The sequence below is a fragment of the Gopherus evgoodei genome, chromosome 1 (genome assembly GCF_007399415.2).
Source record: "Gopherus evgoodei ecotype Sinaloan lineage chromosome 1, rGopEvg1_v1.p, whole genome shotgun sequence".
Lineage (NCBI taxonomy): Eukaryota > Metazoa > Chordata > Testudines > Testudinidae > Gopherus > Gopherus evgoodei.
The window spans coordinates 241223575-241248627 of NC_044322.1; the positions used below are offsets into that span (position 1 = coordinate 241223575).

The window sequence follows — 25053 nt, forward strand, 5'->3', positions numbered from 1 at the left end:
GATTTTAAAAAATGGGTGCTTAACATTAGGCTCCTAAATCCATATCTAGGCACCTAATATGTCTGATTTTCAAAATGATGCACACCCAGAAGATCCAGTTGACCTCACTGTGAACTTGCTGGGTGCTCAGCATTTTGAAAATCTGACTACAAGGCTGTATTGTATCTCTCATGCTCCAGGGGGCAGAGTTAAGATTATGGATGTGGCCTTTACTCCTTAAATTTGCACAATAAACTATGCAACCTTGAGTTTCTGTTAATGTCAGTTTGTCATATTAATGCATATTTTCCCTATATAATATGCATAAAATTATTAAACATTAATTCTGTTTAAGAATGAGGAATTTTAGTCAAAGATAGCATAGTACAGGAAAGTAATTACCAAATAACTGAGACGGCTGGGCTTGCGGTTGGACATTTGGATTCTTGTTTTAGCAATTTATGGCCATTTTGAAAAAGAAGGCTGAGTTTGGAGAGATTGTCTTTTCTTTGAAAACTAGACTAATTTTGATTTGCCCAGGTTGTTTTCCATTGCAGGACCATGCTGACATGCTATCTAAGAGAGCAACCAATAATTTCCTTTTTAAATTGGATGCTCTGGGATAATGCTGTAGGTAAATTTCTTTGTAGCTGTGAATTTCACAGACATAGCTGTTTAATGGATAATTGGCTTAAGAGGGGCTATCCTCTAAAGCACAGCTGTTGTAATTGGTGCATTTTTTTCTAGATAAAGCTGCATTCAAGAAGCTACTTGCTTATAGTTTGCAAACTTTTTCTCAGAAATGAATTCAGCTATCTAACCACAGGAATTTAGTTTGATATATCAGTTGTTTTCATTAAAAAGAAAATAACGAGGGCTATTATAGTACCTCTTTCATATTTGGAAGCTCCTGATTGGAATATACTGGCAATTTAAAATCCACTCCTTTCCAGGGCCGCCCAGAAGGAGGGGGCAAGAAGGGCAATTTGCCCCAGGCCCTGGGCCCTGCAGGGACCCTCATGAGAATTTTTGGGGGGCCCTGGAATGGGGTCTTTCACTTGCTCTGGGGGCCCTGGAAAACTCTTATGGGGCCCGGGCTCCCAGAGCTTCTTCCGCTCCAGGCTGTCGTCAGCAATTCGGCGGCGGAGGGTCCTTCTGCTCCGGCACCTGCAGCCAAAGTACCTGCTGCGGAGGGGTCCTTCCGGCACTTCAGTGGCGGGTCCCGGGGTGGGCTTCAGTGGCTGTTCGGCGGCGGGGGGTCCTTCTGCCCCAGGACCCGCCATCAAAGTGCTGGGTCTTCGTGGCAGGGGCCCCCCACAGCCGAAGACCCCAGGACCCCTGAATCCTCTGGGCGGCCCTGCTCCTTTCCAATTTTTTCTTATCTTGGGTTTTGATCACTCTTGAAAGAAAAGTGGCTGCAGATTGCTTTTGTTTTTGATAGCTGATCAAATGGTTATCATTTCCTTCCAATATATTGAGTGTTTGTGCCTCCTCTTACCAGATAGATATAGATCTCAGAACATCCTTTCTTGGTGATAACTAATTAATATGCAGGTTACACTGGTCTACAATTTTTGAGAAGTCGTCTGCTTCAGAGATAAAATGTGCTATTTATTATGTATTTTGATGTGCTGAATTCAAATATGACAATTAAAATAAGTGATTGGCTACTATTTCTAAGATATTTAAGTTTTTACATTTTATGTCTATGTATATTGTGTAGATAGTAGAGTTTTAATCACAAATTGTAAACCTAGGTCTTTTCATGTGTTTATGGTTGCTTTACATGATAATATTTCACCTGTCCTGTTTATGTAACACTTTAAAAATCAGCAAAAGGGTTATATACATAAAATTTATTATGAAACAAAAGGCAAAAAACTATTATGTACATAGTTTAGTCCTATTCAGTGTCTACTCAGCGCTTCTTGGCTTGTCTCTTGTATTCATTAAATGGAGCATCTCTTGTCACTGTCCAGCAATAGTCTGCAAGCGTTGATGGGCTCCATTTGCCCTGATAGCCTGCCAGGAGATTCCACTGCTGTAGTCTGGAGCCCAACAGCTCTGCCTTACTCTTGGGTAGTTCCAAATCCCTGACAAGGTCATTCAGTTCACCTTGTGTTATGAGGTGTGGTTCAGAGGAGGAGGGTGGGAGAAAATGTGGGTCCTGTGACATTGATGGTTCAGGACCAGAAGTTTCATCCTCTTCCTCTTCCTCGTCTGACTCAAGTGAGAATGATTCTGGTGCATCAGGAACCGGCAGCCCTTCTCCGTGGGGTACTGGGCGTATAGCTGATGGAATGTTTGGATAGTGCACAGTCCACTTTGTCTTCTTTGACACACCTTTCCCCACTGGAGGCACCATGCAGAAGTAACAATTGCTGGTATGATCTGTTGGCTCTCTCCAAATCATTGGCACTGCAAAAGGCATAGATTTCCTTTTCCTGTTCAACAACTGGCGAAGATTTGTTACACAAGTGTTGCAGCATATGTGGGGCCCACCTCTTGTCCTGATCTCCAATTTTGCAGCCAAAATAAAGGTGATAGGCTTTCTTAACCATAGTGGTTATACCGAGCTTTTGTGATGCAAAAGTCACTTCACCACAAACATAGCAGAAGTTATCTGCACTCTTCACACAAGTATGAGGCATCTCTGCTCACTTTGGCTAAACAGAAATGTGTCCCTTTGCAAAATCAAACACTGACAAATAAGAGAGCATGACACTGTATGATTTCTAGAGCTGATATAGGGCAATTTGTTCAGCAGAGTGATGTAAGCTTCGTTATGATTGCATCATCCATGACTTCTAGGAATAACATGATGCAATTCATATCATGTATGACACAATACCAGCTTCAGATTGCATCATTCATTGTTTTGCCTAAAAAGCAAGTACTGTCCAAACCCAGTCATAGATTTATTCATAGATCCAGTCAAATGTATTTTAGTCATTTCTGGTTTAAATTGAGGTCCCTTCCCTTTATAACTCACTTATCCTCCGCCATTCCCAAGTCAAGGGTCGTATATACTGACCCAATAGCATATCTTGAAAACTAGAGCCAATCAACAATTTTAAGCATCATTTTCGTTCTCAGTAACCCAGAATTAGTAAAGTTGGACTACATTTATTTCAGACGCATTTTGGCTGTAGAGCAGTGTTGTTATTATGTTTGTTGTAATGTTCAGAGTCAGGTACTGGAGTTTAACCAATATATGCCATTATTATTTAATAAATTATTTACTGTGATCCTCTTCCCTTCCCCTCACACTTTCATTTACCCGGCCATACTGCTCGAGCCCTACCTTTCCACTGGCATTGTGGAGTTCTTGGTGACTGGTTTCTGTTCCTCTCGTGCAATAGCAGGAACCAATGGTTTTTGTTAGGAGTGTACACAAAGTTGCTGGTTTGGAAGTGGAAGAAATGTTGGCCATCAGCAACCAATGAATCCAGGAAGTTCTGTCAGCCAGGGGTAGAGAAATTGGGACTAGCAAGGGGGGAGCAAAGCCATCACTCTGATTCCTCCCCCCCGCCCCCGATCACTGTGCATCTGTGATATTTGTAAAGGAGGGAGAAGGGGGAAGATCTCCATGACAAATGTTCATTGCTGCTCATAGTTGTTTTAACCACTGTGTCATCTAGGCTTACTCTGAGGAGGGTTACATGACAGAGGGGTTAAAGTGCTGAGGAGCTGTCTCCACTAGTGCTTCAGTGTTGCTACCACCAAGGCGAAGTGTACTTGAATGGACAAGGGCACCAGGTTGGGAGTCAGACTCGGGTTCTATTCCCAGCTTTGCCATGGTCTTGCTATGAGACCTTGAGGCAGTTACTTGGGCCATTCTTAGTTTGTCATGTCCATTTAGATTGTAAGCTCTTTGGGTTATGGGCTGTGTGTTTATACAGTGCATAGCAGCGCTGGTCAGAAAAACCTGGACAGAACCATTCTCTGTTGGCAAGTCCATTCCATCAAAATTTCATTTCAGAGGAACACTGGGGGAGAAGTTTAAACAATGCTGCAATATCCTGTTTGAACATTTTCAGAAGGAAACTTTTTCTTTTTTTTTTGGTTTGAATTGCCTTTTCATTTCTATTTTTTGTACTTTCAAATTGATTGAAATGTTTGTCTGAGTTTTTTTCTGGAATTTTCCTTTGTGGGTAATTTCAAAATCTGAAATTCTTCATGAAATGAAATTCCTGTCCTCCGCACTCCTCTAGTGCCTAGCACAATGGGGCCCTGATCTTGCATGGGACCTCAAGGCACTACAGTAACACAAATATTAATAACAATGGTGGAGCCAAGGATTTTTACTGCTGTGTAGTAATGTCTTCATGGAATGTTACTGCGTGGCAAGCTGGTGTGCTGTAGATTCATAGCATGGCTTGGTGTGCAGTAACTTGTCATGTAACAAACTTTTACTTGTAAGAGCTTGTCTACAAGAACCAGTTTTAAACCCACTTCACATTAAAACTGGTGGAGGCTTAAATGTGTGTATTGGGCCAATCCATGTTTAACAGGGACCAAACTCAGAGCCAGTCCCTGTTTAAACTGCAATTTTGGGCTGGCTAAGCCATATTAGCTATCCTGAACCAAGGAACTGTTTTAGTCCTAGTATAAAAAGGATTCTAGAATATTTTTACAGTCCCTTGTTTGTACTAGGCTTTGTGTAAGTCAGTCACATACTGAATAGCTTTAATGACTGTTTTTTAGGAGACAGACTTCATCACAACTGAGGTGGTTTAAAAAAAATCAATGGAAAGGGGAATAAAAAAGAAAAGGAGAAAATATCTTGAGGGCTTTTGCTATTTTCCAGTCTCTAGGCAACTCAGGACTGAGGGCAAAACTAAATTAAATTTTGTAGAAACAGACTGATATGTGTTACCTTAGCAGCTATATTTCACACACAGGCATCTAACATATCTCACATCCGATGGTTTTATTTGAATCATGGCCATTCATTGGGAATAAAACATCTATTTAATTTATCTTTATGATATTTATCTCATGAATACCAAATATGCAATTATTCACACAGCATTCGGTACTCCAGACATTATCCATCAATATAGTCTCTTTTCAGGCTAACTATGGCTCCTGAAAATGAGTTCTATTCAGTACCTAACATGCTACATAAAGAAAGAATTAAATAAGTGTACAGTATGCTATTTAACATTATATCTATAGGGTGTGTGTGTGAGAGAGAGAGAATAATGATTTTTGATCAATGGTATAAGCTTGAAGGAATTAAGGGAATGACTAACTGGTATAAATATTACTGCAATCTAAAGCCCCTGAAGTATGTATTTCTTTACAGTGATAAAAATTAGCTGATAGCCATATATGAGTAATTTATGAGCATAGGGCTAGAACATAAGAATGGCCATACTCGGTTAGATCAAAGGTCCATCTAGCCCAGTATTCTGTTTTCTGATAGTGGCCAATGCTAGCTGCCCCAGAGGGAATGAACAGAACAGGTAATCACCAAGTGATCCATCCCCTGTCACCGTTCCCAGCTTCTGGCAAACGGAGGCTAGGGACACCATCCCTGCCCATCTTAGCTAATAGCCATTGATGGACCTATCCTCCATGAATTTATCTAGTTCTTTTTAAAATCCTGTTATAGTCAAAACATCCTCTGGCAAAGAGTTCCAGAGGTTGACTGTGTGTTGTGTCAAGAAATACTTCCTCTTGTTTGTTTTATGACCCCTAGTTCTTGTGTTATGAGATGAAGTAAATAATGCTTCCTTATTTACTTTCTCCACCCCAGTCATGATTTTATAGCTCTCTATCATATCCCTCCTTAGTTGTCTCTTTTCCAAGAATAAAAGTCATAATCTTATTAATCTCTCCTTATACGGAAGCTGTTCTATACCCCTAATCATTTTTGTTGCCCTAGATTCTAACTTGGATTACATGCCTACACAGGGCTAAGAACTCCCCTTACACATCTGGTGGGCTGTACATACTTTGGATCCAAGCCAGTGTTGTATGATCTGCTATTTCCCTCTTCTGAACCGGTGGTCAAGAAAATTGGTGATGCCTTCATTCCATTCCCCACCCCCACAACATGCCAGCAAGCACAGCTGGGCTCGTTCTGGGAATATTACAATTTACTATTGGTATAGGGCCACTCTTCCCTGTCTTTCGTTAAGCCAGGGACAGAATTGTGTCTGAGGTGTATATAAGGTGCAATGCCTCCTAGATCTGCTCCGGGGCTGGTACAGATTTCACAGTGCTTCTTACTCAGAGCTGGGCCTAATAGCACAAACTAACTCATACAGTGTGTGTGTACTGTGACAGACCTAGGCCAGTGGGATACAGGAATCTGGTAGAGGGCAAATATACTGGTCACTGGGTGAGTAGTTTTCTGTTCCCTGAGTGACCAGAGCAGGGGCTGCTCTAGAGTAATCAGGAACCTACTAGAACCAATTAAGGCAGACAGGCTGATTAGATCACCTGCAGCCAATCAAAGCAGGCTAATCAGGGCACCTGGGTTTAAAAAGGAGCTCACTCCAGTGGAGGGGGGGGAGCCAGAGGAGAGAGAGTGCATATGAGGAGCTGAGAGCAAGAGGCGCAAGGAGCTGAGAGTGAGAGGGTGTGCTGCTGGAGGACTAAGGAGTAAAAACATTATCAGACACCAGGAGGAAGGTCCTGTGGTGAGGATAAAGAAGGTGTTTGGAGGAAGCCATGGGAAAGTACCCCAGGGAGTTGTAGCTGTCATGCAGCTGTTACAGGAGGCACTATAGACAGCTGCAATCCACAGGGCCCTGGGCTGGAACCTGGAGTAGAGGGCGGGCCCGGGTTCCCCACAAACCTCCCAACTCCTAATTAGACACAGGAGAAGTTGACCTAGACTGTGGGGAAGATCACTGAGGTGAGTAAATCTGCCAAAGAAGTGCAGGACCCATCAAGGTAGAGGAGGAACTTTGTCACAGTACATACATAAAAATGGATCATTTCACATGCTAGCTGAAATTGACCCACCTCTGGAATGAAACTTAGCAATTGTTTAACTGCGTACATCAACACTACAGGAGAGATGAGACCAGAAGCGATAAAAATCCCAACCAATTGAAAGTACGAGGGAATGTTTGAAAGCAGAAGGTGAGTACCAAATCTGAAACCTAGCCAGGACACTGGGGCTAATGTCTTTACTCTTCCATAACAAGTCATGGGATCATCAGGGTAAATCCTATTCCATCCTTCCAGACCATCAAAGGCCCCATAAGCAATAGGCATGCATAAATTAATGTATCTGAAGAGCCTGAATGCACAGTTTGCATCTCCTGTGTGTAGTGAAGCACAGCTTTATCGGTGTTCCTGTATGTATCTCTGCAAAGATGTGTAGACAATGAAGCAAGGGGAAACTATGGGAGGACTGAGGGTAGGGCCAGTAGATCCATTTCTACTCTAGTCAGATGGCCACATAGACCCCTACGGAGGAGCTGGAGGACCTTTTGCAGCCTCAGGGGTGCAATAGAGGCCACACACTAGTGGAAGTGGGAGAACGCCTTCTCCTATTCATCTCTTCATACACCATGGAACTCTCCTGAACCAACTACTTGGACTTGGTTGATAGGCCGAACTACTTGGACTTGGTTGACATAGGTTGAATGATTTAGTTCTTCTTCGTGGCTTGTGCTCGTGTAGTTGGTTTTGCATTCCTTCTGAAAGATGGCACCTCTTGCAGCCCAGTACATATTAACGCCAGCTGGAGAGTTGGTTCAGCAGCAACTCAGAAGGAAGAAAGTCATCTACCTGAAGTATCAGTGTCACTTCCTGCAAACCCAGGAGATCTATATTCCAGTAACTGAGCCCACCTCTCCTTTGTTTGGGAGACCCGACAGGAGCACAGGATGGGGTGGCATGGCTATCCTGGCTGCAGTGCTATCCTGGCTATCGGTTAATGCCACTCTTGTTAATTTATATGGATGAATGGATAAAATTCATGGCCATGATTTTATCCTACTTAGATGGTGTCATAAACAGATAGCTAAGGGTTAATGTTCTTTTACCTGTAAAGGGGTAACAACAGTAACCTGAAACACTTGACCAGAGGACCAATCAGGAAACAAGACTTTTTCAAATCTGGGTGGAGGGAAGTTTTGGGTGTGAGTTCGTTGTCCTTTGTCTTCGGTCTGACCCTCTCGGCTCTGAGAGTGATTTTTCTATCTCCAGGTTTTCTAATCTTCTGTTTCCAAGTTGTAAGTACAAGGATAGTAAGACAATAGGTTTATATTGTTTTTTTTTTTAATTTACATGTGTGTAGTTGCTGGAATATGTTAAATTGTATTTTGGAATAAGGCTGTTTATTCACTTTTTTTCTTAAGCAATTGACCCTGTATATCATCACCTTAATACAGAAACTATTTTTAATGTCCTTTTTCATTCTTTTTATATAAAGTTTTCTTTTTAAGACCTGTTGGAGTTTTTCTTTAGTGGGGACTCCAGGGAATTGAGTCTACAGCTCACCAGGGAATTGGTGGGAGGAAGAAGTCAGGGGGAAAATCTCTTTGTGTTAGATTTACTAAGCCTGACTTTGCATACCCTCTGGGTGTGGGGGAAGAGAGATTAGGTCTCTCGGTACTTGTGTTTCCAGGACTGGAAGCAGGGAATCTCCTAGGGTCGTCCAGGGAGGGAAGCCTGGGAGGAAGTAACAAGGAAACAAGGGGAGGCGGTTATTTCCCTTTGTTGTAAGACTCAAGGCATCTGAGTCTTGGGGAGACCACAGTGAGCTAGGCACTGTATAATTCCTGGCTGGTGGCAGCAAATACCAGGTCCAAGCTGGTAACTAAGCTTGGAGGTTTTCATGCTAACACCCATATTTTGGACGCTAAGGTCCAAATCTGGGAAAAAATGTTATGACAGATGGGTATTGACTAAATGTTGTTGCTTTCAAGTGGCTTTCTCCTGACCCATGTGAAGTGAATCTTCTGGCTTTAGTGACACTGACAATTCAGGTAGGTGACATTCTTCCTTCTGAGCTGCTGCATCCAGCTTGAAATGTCCACATCTCAAAAAAACAAAAACAAAAAAACCACCACCACCAAATTTGGCAAATGTATCACCCTTTTCAATAAAGAGGGCAAGGATTGAATAGTCATAAATTGAACAGTCACCTGCATATTTATGCAGCAATGCAATGCAAACTTCACTGCTATTGCCCTTGGTATATCAATAAGTACAGATTTCTGGTTCCTAGGCTGACGATCCCAGTGACATTTACAGGAAGACTAAATTCAATTATTCAGCTGCCAGCTCCCAGGTCTTAACCATGGAGAAAGTTCTGAGTGTTGAAATATTTTAAGGATCTGTAAATTAGCCATAGGGTAGAAAAGCCTTATAAAATGAGATTCATCTTACTGAACTCTAAAGCTTCACAATCTTCTGTGGTGAAAAGCACACACACACATGCAAGATAGCAGATGATATAGAAAGTGTTTTCTTGGCAGTGGAATATTTGAAGGCAGGCATCACACTTTTGTCTAGCACTGGAGCTTTGGTCATAAATCTTGTAGTTATAAGATCAGCACCCAGAACAACGTATGGTAGAATCTAAACTAACAAAGCATCAAAAAGAAAGCAAAGAAATTCCAGAACCCCTAAAGCTCTTCTCCTAATCTCTGTTTGAGGAAAGGTTTACAGGGCTGATGTGTAGATTAATAGTAGGTGGGAGTCTCCCAATGCTGATTTTAAATTAAACTATGTGTCTTGATATTGTTTAGCCTTCCCTTCATGCAAAGGGCATTTTTATGAGTTAATAAGTCAACAGTACATATATAAAGCAGCTTGCATCTGTTTTTTGAGGTGCAAAATACATGTCATTGTGGTTTCAGCCTCAGGCTGCCCATTTAAATGTCATTGTGGAAATCAGTGACTCAAACTGTATGAAACAGAGGAGGAAAATGCTGGGCTTAGACAGCAGAACCAAAATCTTTGTCTTTTTTGAGTGTGAAGTTTCCTAAAAAGTCAGTGTATATTTTTTAAATGTTAGTATGCAAATATGTGTCATATGGCAACATTCTGAAGTCAAGTGTGATTTCAGACATTGAAAGCCATTGGCAAAGTTGCCAGCATTAGTTCTTCTTTCATTGGTTTAGAAACAAGTTGTACATCTCTTGTCTTTTGCCCAAATTCACAGGAAAATAGTCCTTCACCCTGTGCCACTACGACTGTGTCTAACAGGAAACATAGGGACAGGGTAGACTACAGAGTGCGATGACCCTGCCCTGTTGCCGCTAGCGCTCCTTGTTTATTATAGGGTCATGGGGAAGAATAATGAAAATTTCTACCAAGAGGCCTTGTCTGCACTGGGTATTTCAGCCGCCAGTGACCAGCATAGATGAATCAGTGCAAAACCTTAGCCTAGAGAGGCAAAGCTGCTATAGGTCTTGACTGGCACCCAGTGTACCTTATCCCAGTATCAAGCATGGGTGAGCTGCCAGGGTGCAATTTATTTTTATTGTTGATTGGGCCTGACTATACTAGGGATTTGCACTAGTGGCTGTCCACTGATGGTTGGAATCCCCAGTGTAAGTCTCAGCCTCCATTTTGAGAGGCAAATAGCTTTCCGGTGACCAGGAGAGGGCAGTGTATATTGCAACTGGAAATTCTGGGCCTGTCAGTGAGTTTTGACAGTGTCACTTTAAACATGCTTTTAATGGCTGTTTATGGAGCTGTAATAATCGCCATTAAAGCCATATCTAATCTCTTAAGGTGCTAAATGTAAATAAATGCCCCTCTGCATAAAAATGCCTTGCCTGTAATATTTTTTAAGCAAATGGTAGAGAATAAAGGAAATGTTTTATAGAATGTATTCAAACCCTTAAGGGGTTCTAATCGCTTTTAATTTCCATGTGTGATGGTCCTTATCCAAGGAAAGTATGCTGTGTGGACTATAAGCCATTTTATCCCATAGAGCGTTTAACAGAGCGTGCCTGGAATTAGCTGAGCTCCTTCCCTCTCTCTCTCTGATTTCTATTACCCTTCAATATGATTAAACACACAATGTTTTGCTGCTTGGTCTTCAAGGACATTTAGAAAGGTTATACAAATTAGAATATTCTAATTGTCTTGCCTGAGCTCTTCTGTTTGTCCTCCATGTTTATTACATCACCTGTGAAACGGAGGCTCTCTTTCCTGTTTAAAACGAGAAGTTAATGATGCCTATGAAGACATGCTGAGGTTTTTCTCTGTGTCCCAGCAGAAAGCTCAGGAAGAATTCCATTTACTGCTGAAGACCAAGGGTACCCCAGTAGGTAGGAGAGATTTTGTTCTGCAACTAACGTTCCAGTTGCTCACAAAACAGATCTATACCTTTTCACAAGTGACAGAGCCTTGTATACCTTTTTTAAAGAGACATCACTGACAGTTTTTCCTCTTAAATTTCAAGACAATTTGGTGCTTGTAAAAAATGACAAATTGAAGGCCCTGCAGGCTGAAATCCTCTCTCCACAGGACAGACGTAGGAGAATGCAAGCAGTGGCAATACAAGCTCTACCCATGTCACGCTGCCAGTGTGTCTCAGCCCTGGCCCTGGTCTCATTTGGTGTTGCTCCAGTCCCCTCCTCTCTTCCAGTGAGTCCAGCTTCATATGCCCATCTGTCCTCTTTCCACACAACCATCTCTGTGCCGTTTTCCATGCTACCCCTACACATGGCATGCCCTGCCTCATGTTTGAGGCCACCACCCTCTTCTCATTCAAGTCCTGCTGTGTTACCTATGGGAGAACTAGATGGCAGATTCTGACAAGCTTGGGGAGTAACTGGGAGTTGTTTATATATTCTAATTTTAAAACAAACAATAAAACTTCTCACTGAGTCAATATAGATGTGTCCAATCAGTATCTTCATATTACTAAGATGTAGCCAATCACCTTCTTGAGTGCTCTACTTAGTCCTGTTCTCTGTTTATCTCCTTGTCTGCCTTTAGACTATGAGCTCCTTGGGGCAGAGACCATGCCTTCTTTTCTGTCTGGAAATCTCTTAGCACATCTAAGAATTTGGATGATTATCCAAAGCTCTTGTGTGCAAGAGTGTGCTGGAAAGTTTCTCATCATCAAGGACCCAACACCTCTTCCACCTTCCTCTGAAGCCTCAGGACATGTCTGCACAAACAGTGCAGCAAGCTGTGGTGTAAATCTACGGTGCACTAGCCTGCTGCTCATTAACTGTCTGTGCTGACCCTGCTACCATGCACTAAAAATTGCTTACTATATTTTGGTCTAGCCTGCTTTGAAGGGGGCATATGTCAGTGTGCATGGGGGAACTTGCAGCACATAGTAGCAGGGTCCATCTGGCCAGTTAGGGCACAGCAGGCTAGTGCATGGTAAAGTCACACTTTCGTTTGCCATGCACAAACTGTTCGTCTAGACAAGCCCTCAGAGAGAAAAATGCATTCAAATATGTCAAAACTTAAAATGGAGAGCTTGTTAATCCATTTTTATAAATATGTGAAGGCAGAGAGCTAAGAGAAATTCTGATTTTATCTTAAACCCCAAGCAGTTCTTAATGTGGCTGAACCGGTAGATTCATCCTTATTAAAAATATTTCTCTTCTTCTCTGGTCCCATTCATATTGGGTAAAATAGCTTTTCTCTTGTTTCTGATCTAGCACAAGCCAGTAACACCAGACCGTCTATTTACTTTCATGTATGTACATCTGCACCAGATGACCACAGCAGAAACATACGCTGAGAAACTCTTTTTGTTTGGCATGTCCCTGAACAAAAGATTGGATATGTACAATATATTATTTTTTCTCAGCAATGGAATTATTTTTTAAAAAAATCAGATTTTGTAGAAGAAGGAAGACTTCTCCCATTAGATGAGGATTATCATGTTTACATTTTACAAAGGCCACAGATCAACCCTCCCATAGTAACAACTTTCACTCACTACCAATCCAGGCTACATTTAAAATGCTGTTAGAGATGAAAGGCTCTCTATCCCTTGAGCCATCTAGCAACTTGCTGCATTTATTTTTCAGAAATTAATTTAAAAAAGAGAAGCAATTGTTTTTGCAAACAGTCCTTTGACTTCTACCCAGTGGCATTCTGGAGCATTATTGCAAATTATTCAATTTAAATGCATAGTCAAGCCTACATCATTACTCCTATTTTATTCTTAAGTGAAAAAACAGCCAGCCAGTCTAGAAAAAAAACATTCTTTACCAGGCCAAAAAATAAACCAGAAACCTTGCCTTGAAATAATATTGTTGTTTACAAGGACGTCTTGTAGGAAGATTCCAATTACTGCAGCAAAGCTCAGGGATACATTGCATTATAAACACTAACTAATGAAAGTATTTATGTTTTTGGCTTTAGACAAGACAATCCTGCATTCTTAAAAATTAATTAAAACTATTACAGAGACTTATGTTCAGACCTAAATGTGTTCCAACTAGCAGCTATTTATTAGTCACAGAATAATTGGCCACTCATTAACATCCTATGAGTTCTAAGGTCTTTTTGACTACATAGTCACCCACCCACTCACCCAATATAGCTTGCCTTGCAATTATTGCTTCTAATGGCAAGAATTAAGAAATACAAAGCAATGATGATACCCAATAAAGCATGACTCCTAAAGCTCTTCCTCTAATATAGTATAAAGCACTTGATTGGTTCCTTGTTCCTACACCCAATTTCTGGACTTGAATGGGAATGTTCAGATCCAAATTTGCTGCTTTTTATTTTGCTCCTTTTAATTTTAATTTTAATTTTGATTTGAAAGGAAAATAGGACTCTACCAGCACCCCTGGCCTGTTCCATTAGACCCAGTGATATTGCAATAATGTAAGAAGCACGGACACTCTGAAATAACAATGGCTGGGATAGGAAAGGTTAGACAGTGGTTAGACAGGCTTCCAAAGTGCAAGATGTTGTAAACCCAAAACTTAGGTTAGATTTACTAGTGTGCTGGCAAACTTTAGTTGGATATCAATGGTGGGTCCTCTATAGTTATAAGTTGGATAGTTTTCTGCAAGCCTGAGCCAAGTAAACTGTTCAGATCAAAACCTTGGTTTCAACTCAGAACAAAGGAAAACGTGACACTATGGGCCGAGCTTTACTTCAAGTTTTGGAGCTTATACGATCCTAAAGCTCAGAGGGTGTGGATAGTTCTGTCATCCTTCCAGCCTCACTTCGGTCTTGCCTGCCAGGGTGCAGCTTTAGCCAACGGCTCTTCACCTTGTTGTTTATCTTGGTTAGGCTTTGAGAAAGCTGGGAGATGGTGCTGTTGGTTTGATGTAAAGGAGACGAAGAGCTCAGTGTTGTCTGAGCTGCTGGAATATCAGTTTGTTGTGCATTCTCATTATGAGCCATCGGGACCATTCTAGACATCAAATAATATGGGGGAGAGGACTGAGCCTCATGCTACTTTGCAAGTAAGGACTTGGAGGTGTGGAAACAGTAACTCATAATGACTCTCTGGGCTCTGTCAGAGAGAAAGGACCTCAGCCATTTGTGTTCACCCCAGCAAGCATTTGGAGGTGGGACAGGAGTATCTGGTGCAGAGCACCAGCAGGGTGAGCCCTGCTACATTTCGTTTCTTTGTAGAGAGGTGGAAATCAGCTGCCAGAGCAGCAAGTACTTTCGTTGAAAAAATAGGTTAGACATTTAGTGGTAATTTTTGATGTCTTTAGCAAGATCTAGATCAACAACTGCCTGGGGACGACTATTAAGCCCGCCCCGGAGTTCCACGGGGGCGGTGGTGCGCTCCCCGGGGTGTTGGGGGAAACGCGGCCCGAAAAGCAAAACGGCCACCAGGTCAACCCTGGGTAATAAGCAGGAAGAACTGGAAGTGCTAATAAATAAATACAACTATGACATTATTGGCGTTAATGAAACTTGGTGGGATAATACACATGACTGGAATGTTGGTGTGGATGGGTATAGTTTGCTCAGGAAGGATAGACAGGGGAAAAAGGGAGGAGGTGTTGCCTTATATATTAAAAATGCACACACTTGGACTGAGGTGGAGATGGACATAGGAGACGGAAGTGTTGAGAGTCTCTGGGTTAGGCTAAAAGGGGTAAAAAACACAGGTGATGTCGTGCTGGGAGTCTACTAAAGGCCACCTAATCAGGTGGAAGTGGTGGATGAGGCTTTTTTCAAACAACTAACAAAATCATCCAAAGCCCAAGATTTGGTGGTGATGGGGGACTTCAACTATCCAGATATATGTTGGGAAAATAACACCGCGGGGCACAGACTATCCAATAAGTTCCTGGACTGCATTGCAGACAACTCTTTGTTTCAGAAAGTTGAAAAAGGTACTAGGGGGGAAACTGTTCTAGACTTGATTTTAACAAATAGGGAGGAACTTGTTGAGAATTTGAAAGTAGAAGGAAGCTTGGGTGAAAGTGATCATGAAATCATAGAATTTGCAATTCTAAGGAAGGGTAGAAGGGAGTACAGCACAATAGAGACAATGGATTTCAGGAAGGCGGATTTTGGTAAGCTCAGAGAGCTGATAGGTAAGGTCCCATGGGAATTAAGACTGAGGGGAAAAACAACTGAGGAAAGTTGGCAGTTTTTCAAAGGGATGCTATTAAGGGCCCAAAAGCAAGTTATTCCAATGGTTAGGAAAGATAGAAAATGTGGCAAAAGACCACCTTGGCTTACCCTTGAGATCTTGCGTGACCTACAAAATAAAAAGGCGTCATATAAAAAATGGAAACTAGGTCAGATCACGAAGGATGAATATAGGCAAATAACACAGGAATGCAGAGGCAAGATTAGAAAGGCAAAGGCACAAAATGAGTTCAAACTAGCTATGGGAATAAAGGGAAACAAGAAGACTTTTTATCAATACATTAGAAGCAAGAGGAAGACTAAGGACAGGGTAGGCCCACTGCTCAGTGAGGAGGGGGAAACAGTAACGGGACACTTGGAAATGGCAGAGATGCTTAATGACTTCTTTGTTTCAGTCTTCACTGAGAAGTCTGAAGGAATGTCTAGTATAGTGAATGCTTACGGGAAGAGGGTAGGTTTAGAAGAGAAAATAAAAAAAGAGCAAGTAAAAAATCACTTAGAAAAGTTAGATGCCTGCAAGTCACCAGGGCCTGATGAAATGCATACTAGAATACTCAAGGAGTTAATAGAAGAGGTATCTGAGCCTCTAGCTATTATCTTTGGGAAATCATGGGAGACGGGGGAGATTCCAGAAGACTGGAAGGGGGCAAATATAGTGCCCATCTATAAAAAGGGAAATAAAAACAACCCAGGAAACTACAGACCAGTTAGTTTAACTTCTGTGCCAGGGAAGATAATGGAGCAGGTAATCAAAGAAATCATCTGCAAACACTTGGAAGGTGGTAAGGTGATAGGGAATAGCCAGCATGGATTTGTAAAGAACAAATTGTGTCAAACTAATCTGATAGCGTTCTATGATAGGATAACGAGCCTTGTGGATAAGGGAGAAGCGGTGGATGTGATATACCTAGACTTTAGTAAGGCATTTGATACAGTCTCGCATGATATTCTTATAGATAAACTAGGAAAGTACAAATTTAGATGGGGCTACTATAAGGTAGGTGCATAACTGGCTGGATAACCGTACTCAGAGAGTAGTTGTTAATGGCTCTCAATCCTGCTGGAAAGGTATAACAAGTGGGGTTCCGCAGGGGTCTGTTTTGGGACTGGTTCTGTTCAATATCTTCATCAACGATTTAGATGTTGGCATAGAAAGTATGCTTATTAAGTTTGCGGACGATAGCAAACTAGGAGGGATTGCAACTGCTTTGGAGGACAGGGTCAAAATTCAAAATGATCTGGACAAATTGGAGAAATGGTCTGAGGTAAACAGGATGAAGTTCAATAAAGATAAATGCAAAGTGCTCCACCTAGGAAGGAACAATCAGTTTCACACATACAGAATGGGAAGAGATTGTCTAGGAAGGAGTATGGCAGAAAGAGATCTAGGGGTCATAGTAGACCACAAGCTTAATATGAGTCAACAGTGATTCTGGGATGCATTAACAGGTGTGTTGTAAACAAGACACGAGAAGTCATTCTTCCGCTTTACTCTGCGCTGGTTAGGCCTCAACTGGAGTATTGTGTCCAGTTCTGGGCACCGCATTTCAAGAAAGATGCGGAGAAATTGGAGAGGGTCCAGAGAAGAGCAACAAGAATGATTAAAGGTCTTGAGAACATGACCTATGAAGGAAGGCTGAAGGAATTGGGTTTGTTTAGTTTGGAAAAGAGAAGACTGAGGGTATGTCTACATCTAAAATTTTGCAGCGCTGGTTGTTACAGCTGTATTAGTACAGCTGTATAGGGCCAGCGCTGCAGAGTGGCCACACTTACAGCAACCAGCGCTGCAAGTGGTGTTAGATGTGGTCATACTGCAGCGCTGTTGGGCGGCTTCAAGGGGGGTTCAGGGAACGCGAGTGCAAACCGGGGAAGGAGACCAGCTTCGCCGCGGTTTGCTCTCGCGTTCCCCGAACCCCCCTGCAAACTGCAGGGAAGGAGACCTGCTTGCACGGGGATTCGGGGAACGCGAGAGCAAACCGCAGGGAAGGAGACCTGCTTGCACGGAGGTTCGGGGAACGCGAGAGCAAACCGGGGAAGGAGACCAGCTTCGCCGCGGTTTGCTCTCGCGTTCCCCGAACCCCCCTGCAAACCGCAGGGAAGGAGACCTGCTTGTTCGGGGAACGCAAGAGCAAACCAGGGAAGGAGACCAGCTTCGCCGCGGTTTGCTCTCGCGTTCCCCGAACCCCCCTGCAAACCGCAGGGAAGGAGACCTGCTTGCTCGGGGTTCGGGGAACGCGAGAGCAAACCGGGGAAGGAGACCAGCTTGATTACCAGAGGCTTCCTCAGGTATGCTGGGATACCTGCTTATTCCACGGAGTTCAAGAAAAGCGCTGGTAAGTGTCTACACTTGATTACCAGCGCTGGATCACCAGCGCTGGATCCTCTACACCCGAGACAAAACGGGAGTACGGCCAGTGCTGCAAACAGGGAGTTGCAGCGCTGGTGATGCCCTGCAGATGTGTACACCTCCTAAGTTGCAGCGCTGTAACCCCCTCACCAGCGCTGCAACTTTGTGATGTAGACAAGCCCTGAGAGGGGACCTGATAGCAGTTTTCAGGTATCTAAAAGGGTGTCATCAGGAGGAGGGAGAAAACTTGTTCACCTTAGCCTCCAATGATTGAACAAGAAGCAATGAGCTTAAACTGCAGCAAGGGAGATTTAGGTTGGACATTAGGAAAAAGTTCCTAACTGTCAGGGTAGTTAAACACTGGAATAAATTGCCTAGGGAGGTTGTGGAATCTCCATCTCTGGAGATATTTAAGAGTAGGTTAGATAAATGTCTATCAGGGATGGTCTAGACAGTATTTGGTCCTGCCATGAGGGCAGGGGACTGGACTTGATGACCTCTCGAGGTCCCTTCCAGTCCTAGAATCTATGAGTCTATAACTCAAAGGACACACAGAAGTCATGTGATTACTGCTGACCTGGGCTGGATTTGAACAGTGGATTAGCTCTGTAATTAGCAATCCCTTGAGCCATCCAGTGTCCCAAAAAGAAAGCTTTCTTTTTTTTTTTTAAATTCACTATTAAGGCTTTATATTAAACATTTATGGAGTTTATTGCCCTCAACTTCACCTTGGGCTTAATTGGCTTAAATGCTTAATTAACATAGTAATGACAGATTAATTTTCAAGAGATTATTTTTTAAATTAAGATCATGAGTACTGCATTAACATTATGCAGCCGAAGTTCTGGAAAACCTTGCCAGTGTGTTTTGTTTACAACAGCCAAATCATTTGCATTTCACCTCATTGTGAAGATTTGCCCTGTGGTAACAATGCTTAGGGCTGGTATTAAAGCCTGTCCTGTGTATGGAGATTAGAGCTGTTTTGGAAACAATGAAATGTAGTTGTTGGGCTCACAATTCTCAATTAAATGAGAAGCAAGGAATGAGTGTCCTCAGATAATACAGTAATCACACCAATAAAGGATACTATCTGAATACTATGTATGGTTATCTTCCATTTACCAAGAGCCTTTCATACCAGAAGACCCGAAGTGCTTTACAAAATGGTTTATTACAAATATGTTGTTCTGTTACTTTATATATATATATCAAGTAATGTATCAAGTCATAAGTGTATGAGACTTTATGAGAATAAGACATTTTTTGCCTCATCCCCCACTGTTTATGTGACGCTTTGACACCAAAGTTTGGTTGCATTCAGAATCATATCTCAATGCATATGAAATTTAGAGTTGAAACCAAAAGATGAAATTCATTTAGGGTTGCCAACCCTCCAGGATTCTTCTGGAATCTCCAGGAATTAAAGATTAATCTTTAAATAAAGATTATGTCATGTGATGAAACCTCCAGGAATACAGCCAACCAAAATTGGCAACTCTATATTCACCCCATCCAAAGAGTCTAATCACTTCTTATTTCCCACTCTTTGAGAATTTAGGCTCTGCCTAGGTCTTTTGCTTACCTTCTGCACATGGGAGAATTTCACCCTAATTGAGGATCAAATAGGGATAACACAGTTTTGTATCAAATCTTAATTTTATTTCTCTCCCATCCCAAAATGTACAGTCTCAGACTCATAAAATTCCACCTGGCCTGCAGAGACTATCTTGCCCTGCTGGGTGAATACCACTGAACTCCTGTTTAATAATAATAATTTTAAAAAACCTCCAAGTACTGCAGCATGGCTGGAATTTTAGTGCTGTCTGAGTTGCTCTCATCCTTTCATTCCTAGGAAAAGGAACACTTGTGGGTTATAATGTGCCCCTTTTTATCTCCCTTGCTCCTATCTAGGAATACCAGAGATGGGTAAAAGCAGAGTTTCAGCCTTAACTTTGAATTAAACTCTTTGGGGTGTAGACTCTCTTATTTTGAATATCTGCAGCATTCAGCACAATGAAGCCCTGATCCTGATTGGGATCTTCAGATGTAATAGAAATACATACTGATAATGTCCTGAGTTTTGGCAATACCATATGCATATCTGATAATAAATGTTAGGGTGGTGGTGGTCTTTCCCCCTTCATCATAATATGAAGGTGCTGTTCAGAGTACAGCAACTAAGCAGTAGCTGCAGGTATGAGACTGGGCAATGCTGCAGCTTGAACTGAAAAAAGGCTATTGTTCTGCTGTAGCGTAACAGCAAGAAGATTTGGCAGCATAATGGAGATGGTATATAAAGAAACTAATTATGCCTTTACAGTCTCTTTGGACTATTTCCCCCCTGCGCTCACAAAGAATCTTCCTTATCCTCAAACAGCTCCTCTCTGAAGAGGCCAACAACAGCGCATTCATTGAAAAACTGCAGTCGGAACACAGGGGGAGACAACAGCACATTGGAGCCCTGGAGGCCAGGCTAGAGGTCAGTGTCTGTCATTTTGCTGGTAATTGCACTCCCATGCCACTATAAAGGGAACTCTTAGAGGCAGATGGAGATTTTCCATTTAGTTTCCCTGTATATATTTTTTTAAATGTTCAGTGGTCTCCTCTATAAAGACAGTCATATTTTCTGTTAATAATTAGGGCCTTGGATAATTCTCCATTCCTTGCTGAAATTTTGGAGGCATATTTTTTGGCTGTTATTTTTGTACTACATAATAGAAAATAAACATGACCTTGATTAAAAGACCATCAAGTATCTTATCTGTGACCCACACTATGGGGCAGATTCTCTGCCCTAACCAGCTTCTGGAGCAGAAGCCTTCCCTAATGTTCCTGCTGAGGATGCCCTCAGTATGGAGAAGTCAGCAGTGGGGCATAGACTAGGCAGAGCCAACTCCTACTCTTCTCTCCCTGCAGGGAACTTTATGGGGGATAGCAGAGGAGTGGCCTTTTAACAATCCACAGATGATTTATTTTCCCAATTTGCAGTAGCCCCCAGGTTGTGCTGCTCAAACTTGGGCCAGGGTTAGGGCTGGAGAAGAGAAAAAACTGGCTTCTTGAAAGTCCCCCACACTTTGGTGTAAGGAGCAGAAACTATGTGTGGTGTGGAACCTGCCTCTGTAAAAACAAACTGTGTCCTGGGGGTTGCTTACAGCCTGTTGTGCCCAGTCACAATAAAATAGTGGTTCTCAAAGTTTTATATTGGTGACCCCTTTCACACATCAAGCCTCTGAGTGTGACCCCCTTTATAAATTAAAACAATTTTGAGTATAAAAGAAGTATTATAAATGCTGGAGGTGAAGTAGGGTTTGAGGGTGGAGGCTAACAGCTCACAACCCCCCATGTAATAACCTCACAACCCCTTGAGGGGTCATGACCCCCAGTTTGAGAAACCCTGCAATAAAAGCACAATTTGCTATCGCAGTGTGGATGGCACCGAACTATGTTCTAACCCAGCCTGTGAATCATGCTGCAGCCTATGGCCAAAATGACAGACATTCAACCATTCTCTTGGCTGTAGTACTTTTCAGAGGCATAGTTAAGTCTAATTTACACTGCAAAACTAAATCATGCTTAAAATACATTGGGGACAATCATGTAACTGATTCCACTGACAGTTGTTTTTACAAAGTAGAAACACCCTCAAGTTTGAAACAGAACAAAACCCCACCATCTGTGGTGTAACTGAAGGCCGAATTTAACCTACTAGATACAGGGAACTTTGTAAAAAATATGAATTATGTAGTTTAAAACATCTCGAAGTTAAATTCCACACTTGCATGCTCTGTAACAGTTAGTATCAAAGACATGGAAGGTTGGATAAAAATCCAAGCAAGAACTTGGAAGTTTTTCCTCATAAAATTTATCAGAATCTGTTTGGTCTGAAACATATGGCTAGAAATCTTGTGACTACAGACTATTTTGCTAAATTGCCAATGGTTCTTGTTGCCTGCCAAATCAGAATTACTGCAAGAATATCCATTTCATGTGATATTTTGGTACTTATCATTCAAGATGGAACCAGGAAATTGCAAAGGAATGTTGAAAAATGTAACTATTTTTTACAAAATGATGCTTTGTTTTCTGGTATGAAAATAAGGTTCTATTCTGGGATCTATTCTTATTTTGCCTAATCCTGGTCATCTACTCTAGCAACAATGGAAACCTCACAACCCTGGTATTTAGAACCAAATATTTTGAGTGGCATAAAAGAAATAACAATAGTAATGCTTTGCACTTCTATAACACATTCTGTTTGAGGATTGCAAAACACTTCACAGATATTAATGAATTAAGCTTCACAACATCCATCAGGGCAATATTGTTCTCCAATTTTACAGGGGGTGAGGAGGGAACTGAAGTGAACAGATGTAATGATTTGGCCTTCTAAGATGACCATATTTTTTTCTGAGAATTGCAGAATTTCTGGAAGTTATTTTAGGGTCTGAACCTTTAGAGAGTAGGGCTGAGTGCTGGAGCTCTACTACTACAGAGTTAAATATTTGTGTGTGGATTTACTTCCCCAAAGCATTACAAATAACTTGTCCAACTCCACACAGCAAGACAGTGAAAGACCTTGTAATAGAACCCAGATCCTCCTGACTCTTAATCTTATGCATTAGACACAAGCACATCCTTTTCCTTTCCACAGGACCATCTGTAAGGGTAATTATAAAGGGATTACACCCACTGAATATTGCACATTTATGACAGATCTGTCTGGAATTGATATGATTTTTAGAATGTGGGTGGATCTACCTACTTTGTTCCTCTGTCCCATTTGTTTTGAATGGACATTTCACTAAAGATAATGGCACTATCAAATATGCAGGAAATTGGCTTTATATCAGCTTTGAAAAAATGTGTGAGAAAGTGCAAAAGTTTACCCAGAAATCTTCTCTTCTCCCTCCCCACTCCACCTTTCTCCTCACCTTTTCTTTCTTCCAGGCAAATGCTACCTGGCTACTTTTCAGCTGGGGCTGCCAGTTTTGTTAAAGTTGCAGCTAGTGAGCTGCCAATAATTGCATTTTAAAAGCATCTTTGTCAGCCTATGCTGGCATTGCTGTTGCTTACATTGGTTCACCTTTCCTATTGATAGAAGCAGCTGCCTATGGATGTGTTGAATTAGCGCTGATGATAGTGCCAGCCATTGTGCGGAGGGAGCAGATTGATTGTGCCTAACAGGAGACAGTAGGATGCATCAGACAGTGGCTTTTGTAGCACCCAAAGGATGATACATAAACCCTAACAAAATGGGCAGAGATGGATCAAAGAGTAACAAGAACTGAGGAGCAGAAGAAGAGAGTGAAAAGAAGTATTGAAACAGTCTGCACATCCTGGAGCATGTTCTGGATATAGCCATGGCAATTATTATTAGAGAACAAATAAGCCTGGATTAGAGATCACTTTGGGCCACCTATATTTCAAGCATACCAGAAAAAGGGCTTTCTTGCAGTGTGCTTGACGGCTGTGCTCAGACTTGCATCACTCAGTGCTCTGGCCTACAAAACCTGGATATTTTATTTGATGTTTGATTTATTCTTGAGGAAGCAGACTAAAAGCTCTGCTGTGGTGCCTCCAGGTATTAATTTCAACTGAGGTTACTTCATTAAAGTGTCTAACATAGTTTTGCTTCAATACCTCCTACAGCTGGCAATGACTGCGTGGATGTAGCCAGCATCTATGTATATCGTGCAGAAGGCCTGAGAAGTCATCCCAGGCATGCAGAACATACACCTAATGCAGAAACAGGGTGGGAACTAAGTGTTCCTGATGAATAAGACCTGAAGCAATATGGCTATAACTATAGCTTCCTTAAAGTTATGGGCAAATATTTGCTCCACTGTAACTGATGTGTGGAGGAAGAACTTCAAGAAAAGCTATCCCATGTCCTGCTTCGGAACCATCTCTGGTATGGGGAGGCCATGAAAAGCACCTTAAGAGAGCTGCATCATTGACAAGTCAATGTGTATCTGGATGCAGGAAAACAAAACTATGAAGAATCAAACCAGATGAGGCAGAAATTAGTTGCCAAATTAAAATCCCTATGCTAGCTGTACACCAAGTTCCTGACTGAATGCTGTGGTTCCTTCTAAAAGACCTGTAAAAATATCACATTGTACCTTTAAAGGAAAACTGAGAAGTAATATAAAATCCTAATCACTATATCTAATTGGATAAAAGAGTAAATCATTAAAAAATTAAGTGTCTTCAGTGTAAGGAAAACAATTAGGCAAGAAGCTAGACAATGTAGTGAGGCAAATTACAACTAAAATAACAGGTTTCCCATTAGAAAGCATGGAAAATCATTGTTCAGTTTGTGGCCCCAGGCCTTAATTACTGTGTACTATTAAAACCCTGCTCTGAAGATGAAATTAATTTAGTCATACTCTTTTCTATGAGGGCACTAATTGCTATAGTATCTGAGTGCCTCACAAATTGTAATTAATTTATTTTCACAATGAAGTTGTGAGTTGAGGGGTTGGTATTATCCCCTTTTTAAAGATGGACAAGTGAGGCACTAACATTGAAATCAAAAGTATCCACTAATTTTAGATGCCCAATATGAGACCCCAATGACCTGATTTCTTGGGTACTTAGCATCATACAGCACTTTGTATATTCAAAGCACAGCTTCTACTGATTTCAGTTGCAGCTATGAGTGCTCAGCACAGCAGTTTCAAGTTGGGTACCCACAAAGTGAGGAACACACAATTAGTAGCCATCTGTGAAAAGCCGGGTTTAAGTGACTTTCCCAGCATCACACAGGAACTCTGTGGTACAGTCAGGGGTAGAATTCCTTCCCCCGGGCTGCCATAAACAGCCTTAACTGTCATTTATCTTCCTGCAAACTCTGCATCACTTGCTCACACCTTCCAGCTTCCTCAACAAATAATGCAGCGGTCCTACAAATAACACCCTCATTTACTACACACAGACCCACCAACAGCAATTCCCCAGGGCAGAACAGAAAATGGGCAAGGCAAGGGATTCCACATGCCTGCCCAGCTGCCTTAGCCGCTGCCAGTACCAACCTGGGCGCACCTAGGAGCCCTGTGGCCCGCCCAGACAATTAAAAGGGCCCAGGGCTCCTGCCTTAAATCACTGAGGCCCCTGGGCAATTGTCCCCTTTGCCCCCTCTCTCGGTTGGCCTGACTACACAATCCTGATTAAGACCCAGAGCAGGACTATCCTGT

The 25053-nt window shown here is 42.0% G+C and overlaps 1 protein-coding gene across 10 annotated transcripts in view; it reads left to right on the forward strand.

Moving 5' to 3' along the window:
* The window catches only part of LMNTD1 (lamin tail domain containing 1), a 303257-nt gene that overhangs the window by 135663 nt on the left and 142541 nt on the right, over positions 1 to 25053 (forward strand). For all 10 annotated transcript variants that reach the window (XM_030541043.1, XM_030541092.1, XM_030541054.1 and 7 more), the window contains one exon: positions 20235 to 20336. In XM_030541043.1, the coding sequence (XP_030396903.1) occupies positions 20235 to 20336 (102 nt within the window). The remainder of the gene's footprint in view (positions 1 to 20234; positions 20337 to 25053) is intronic.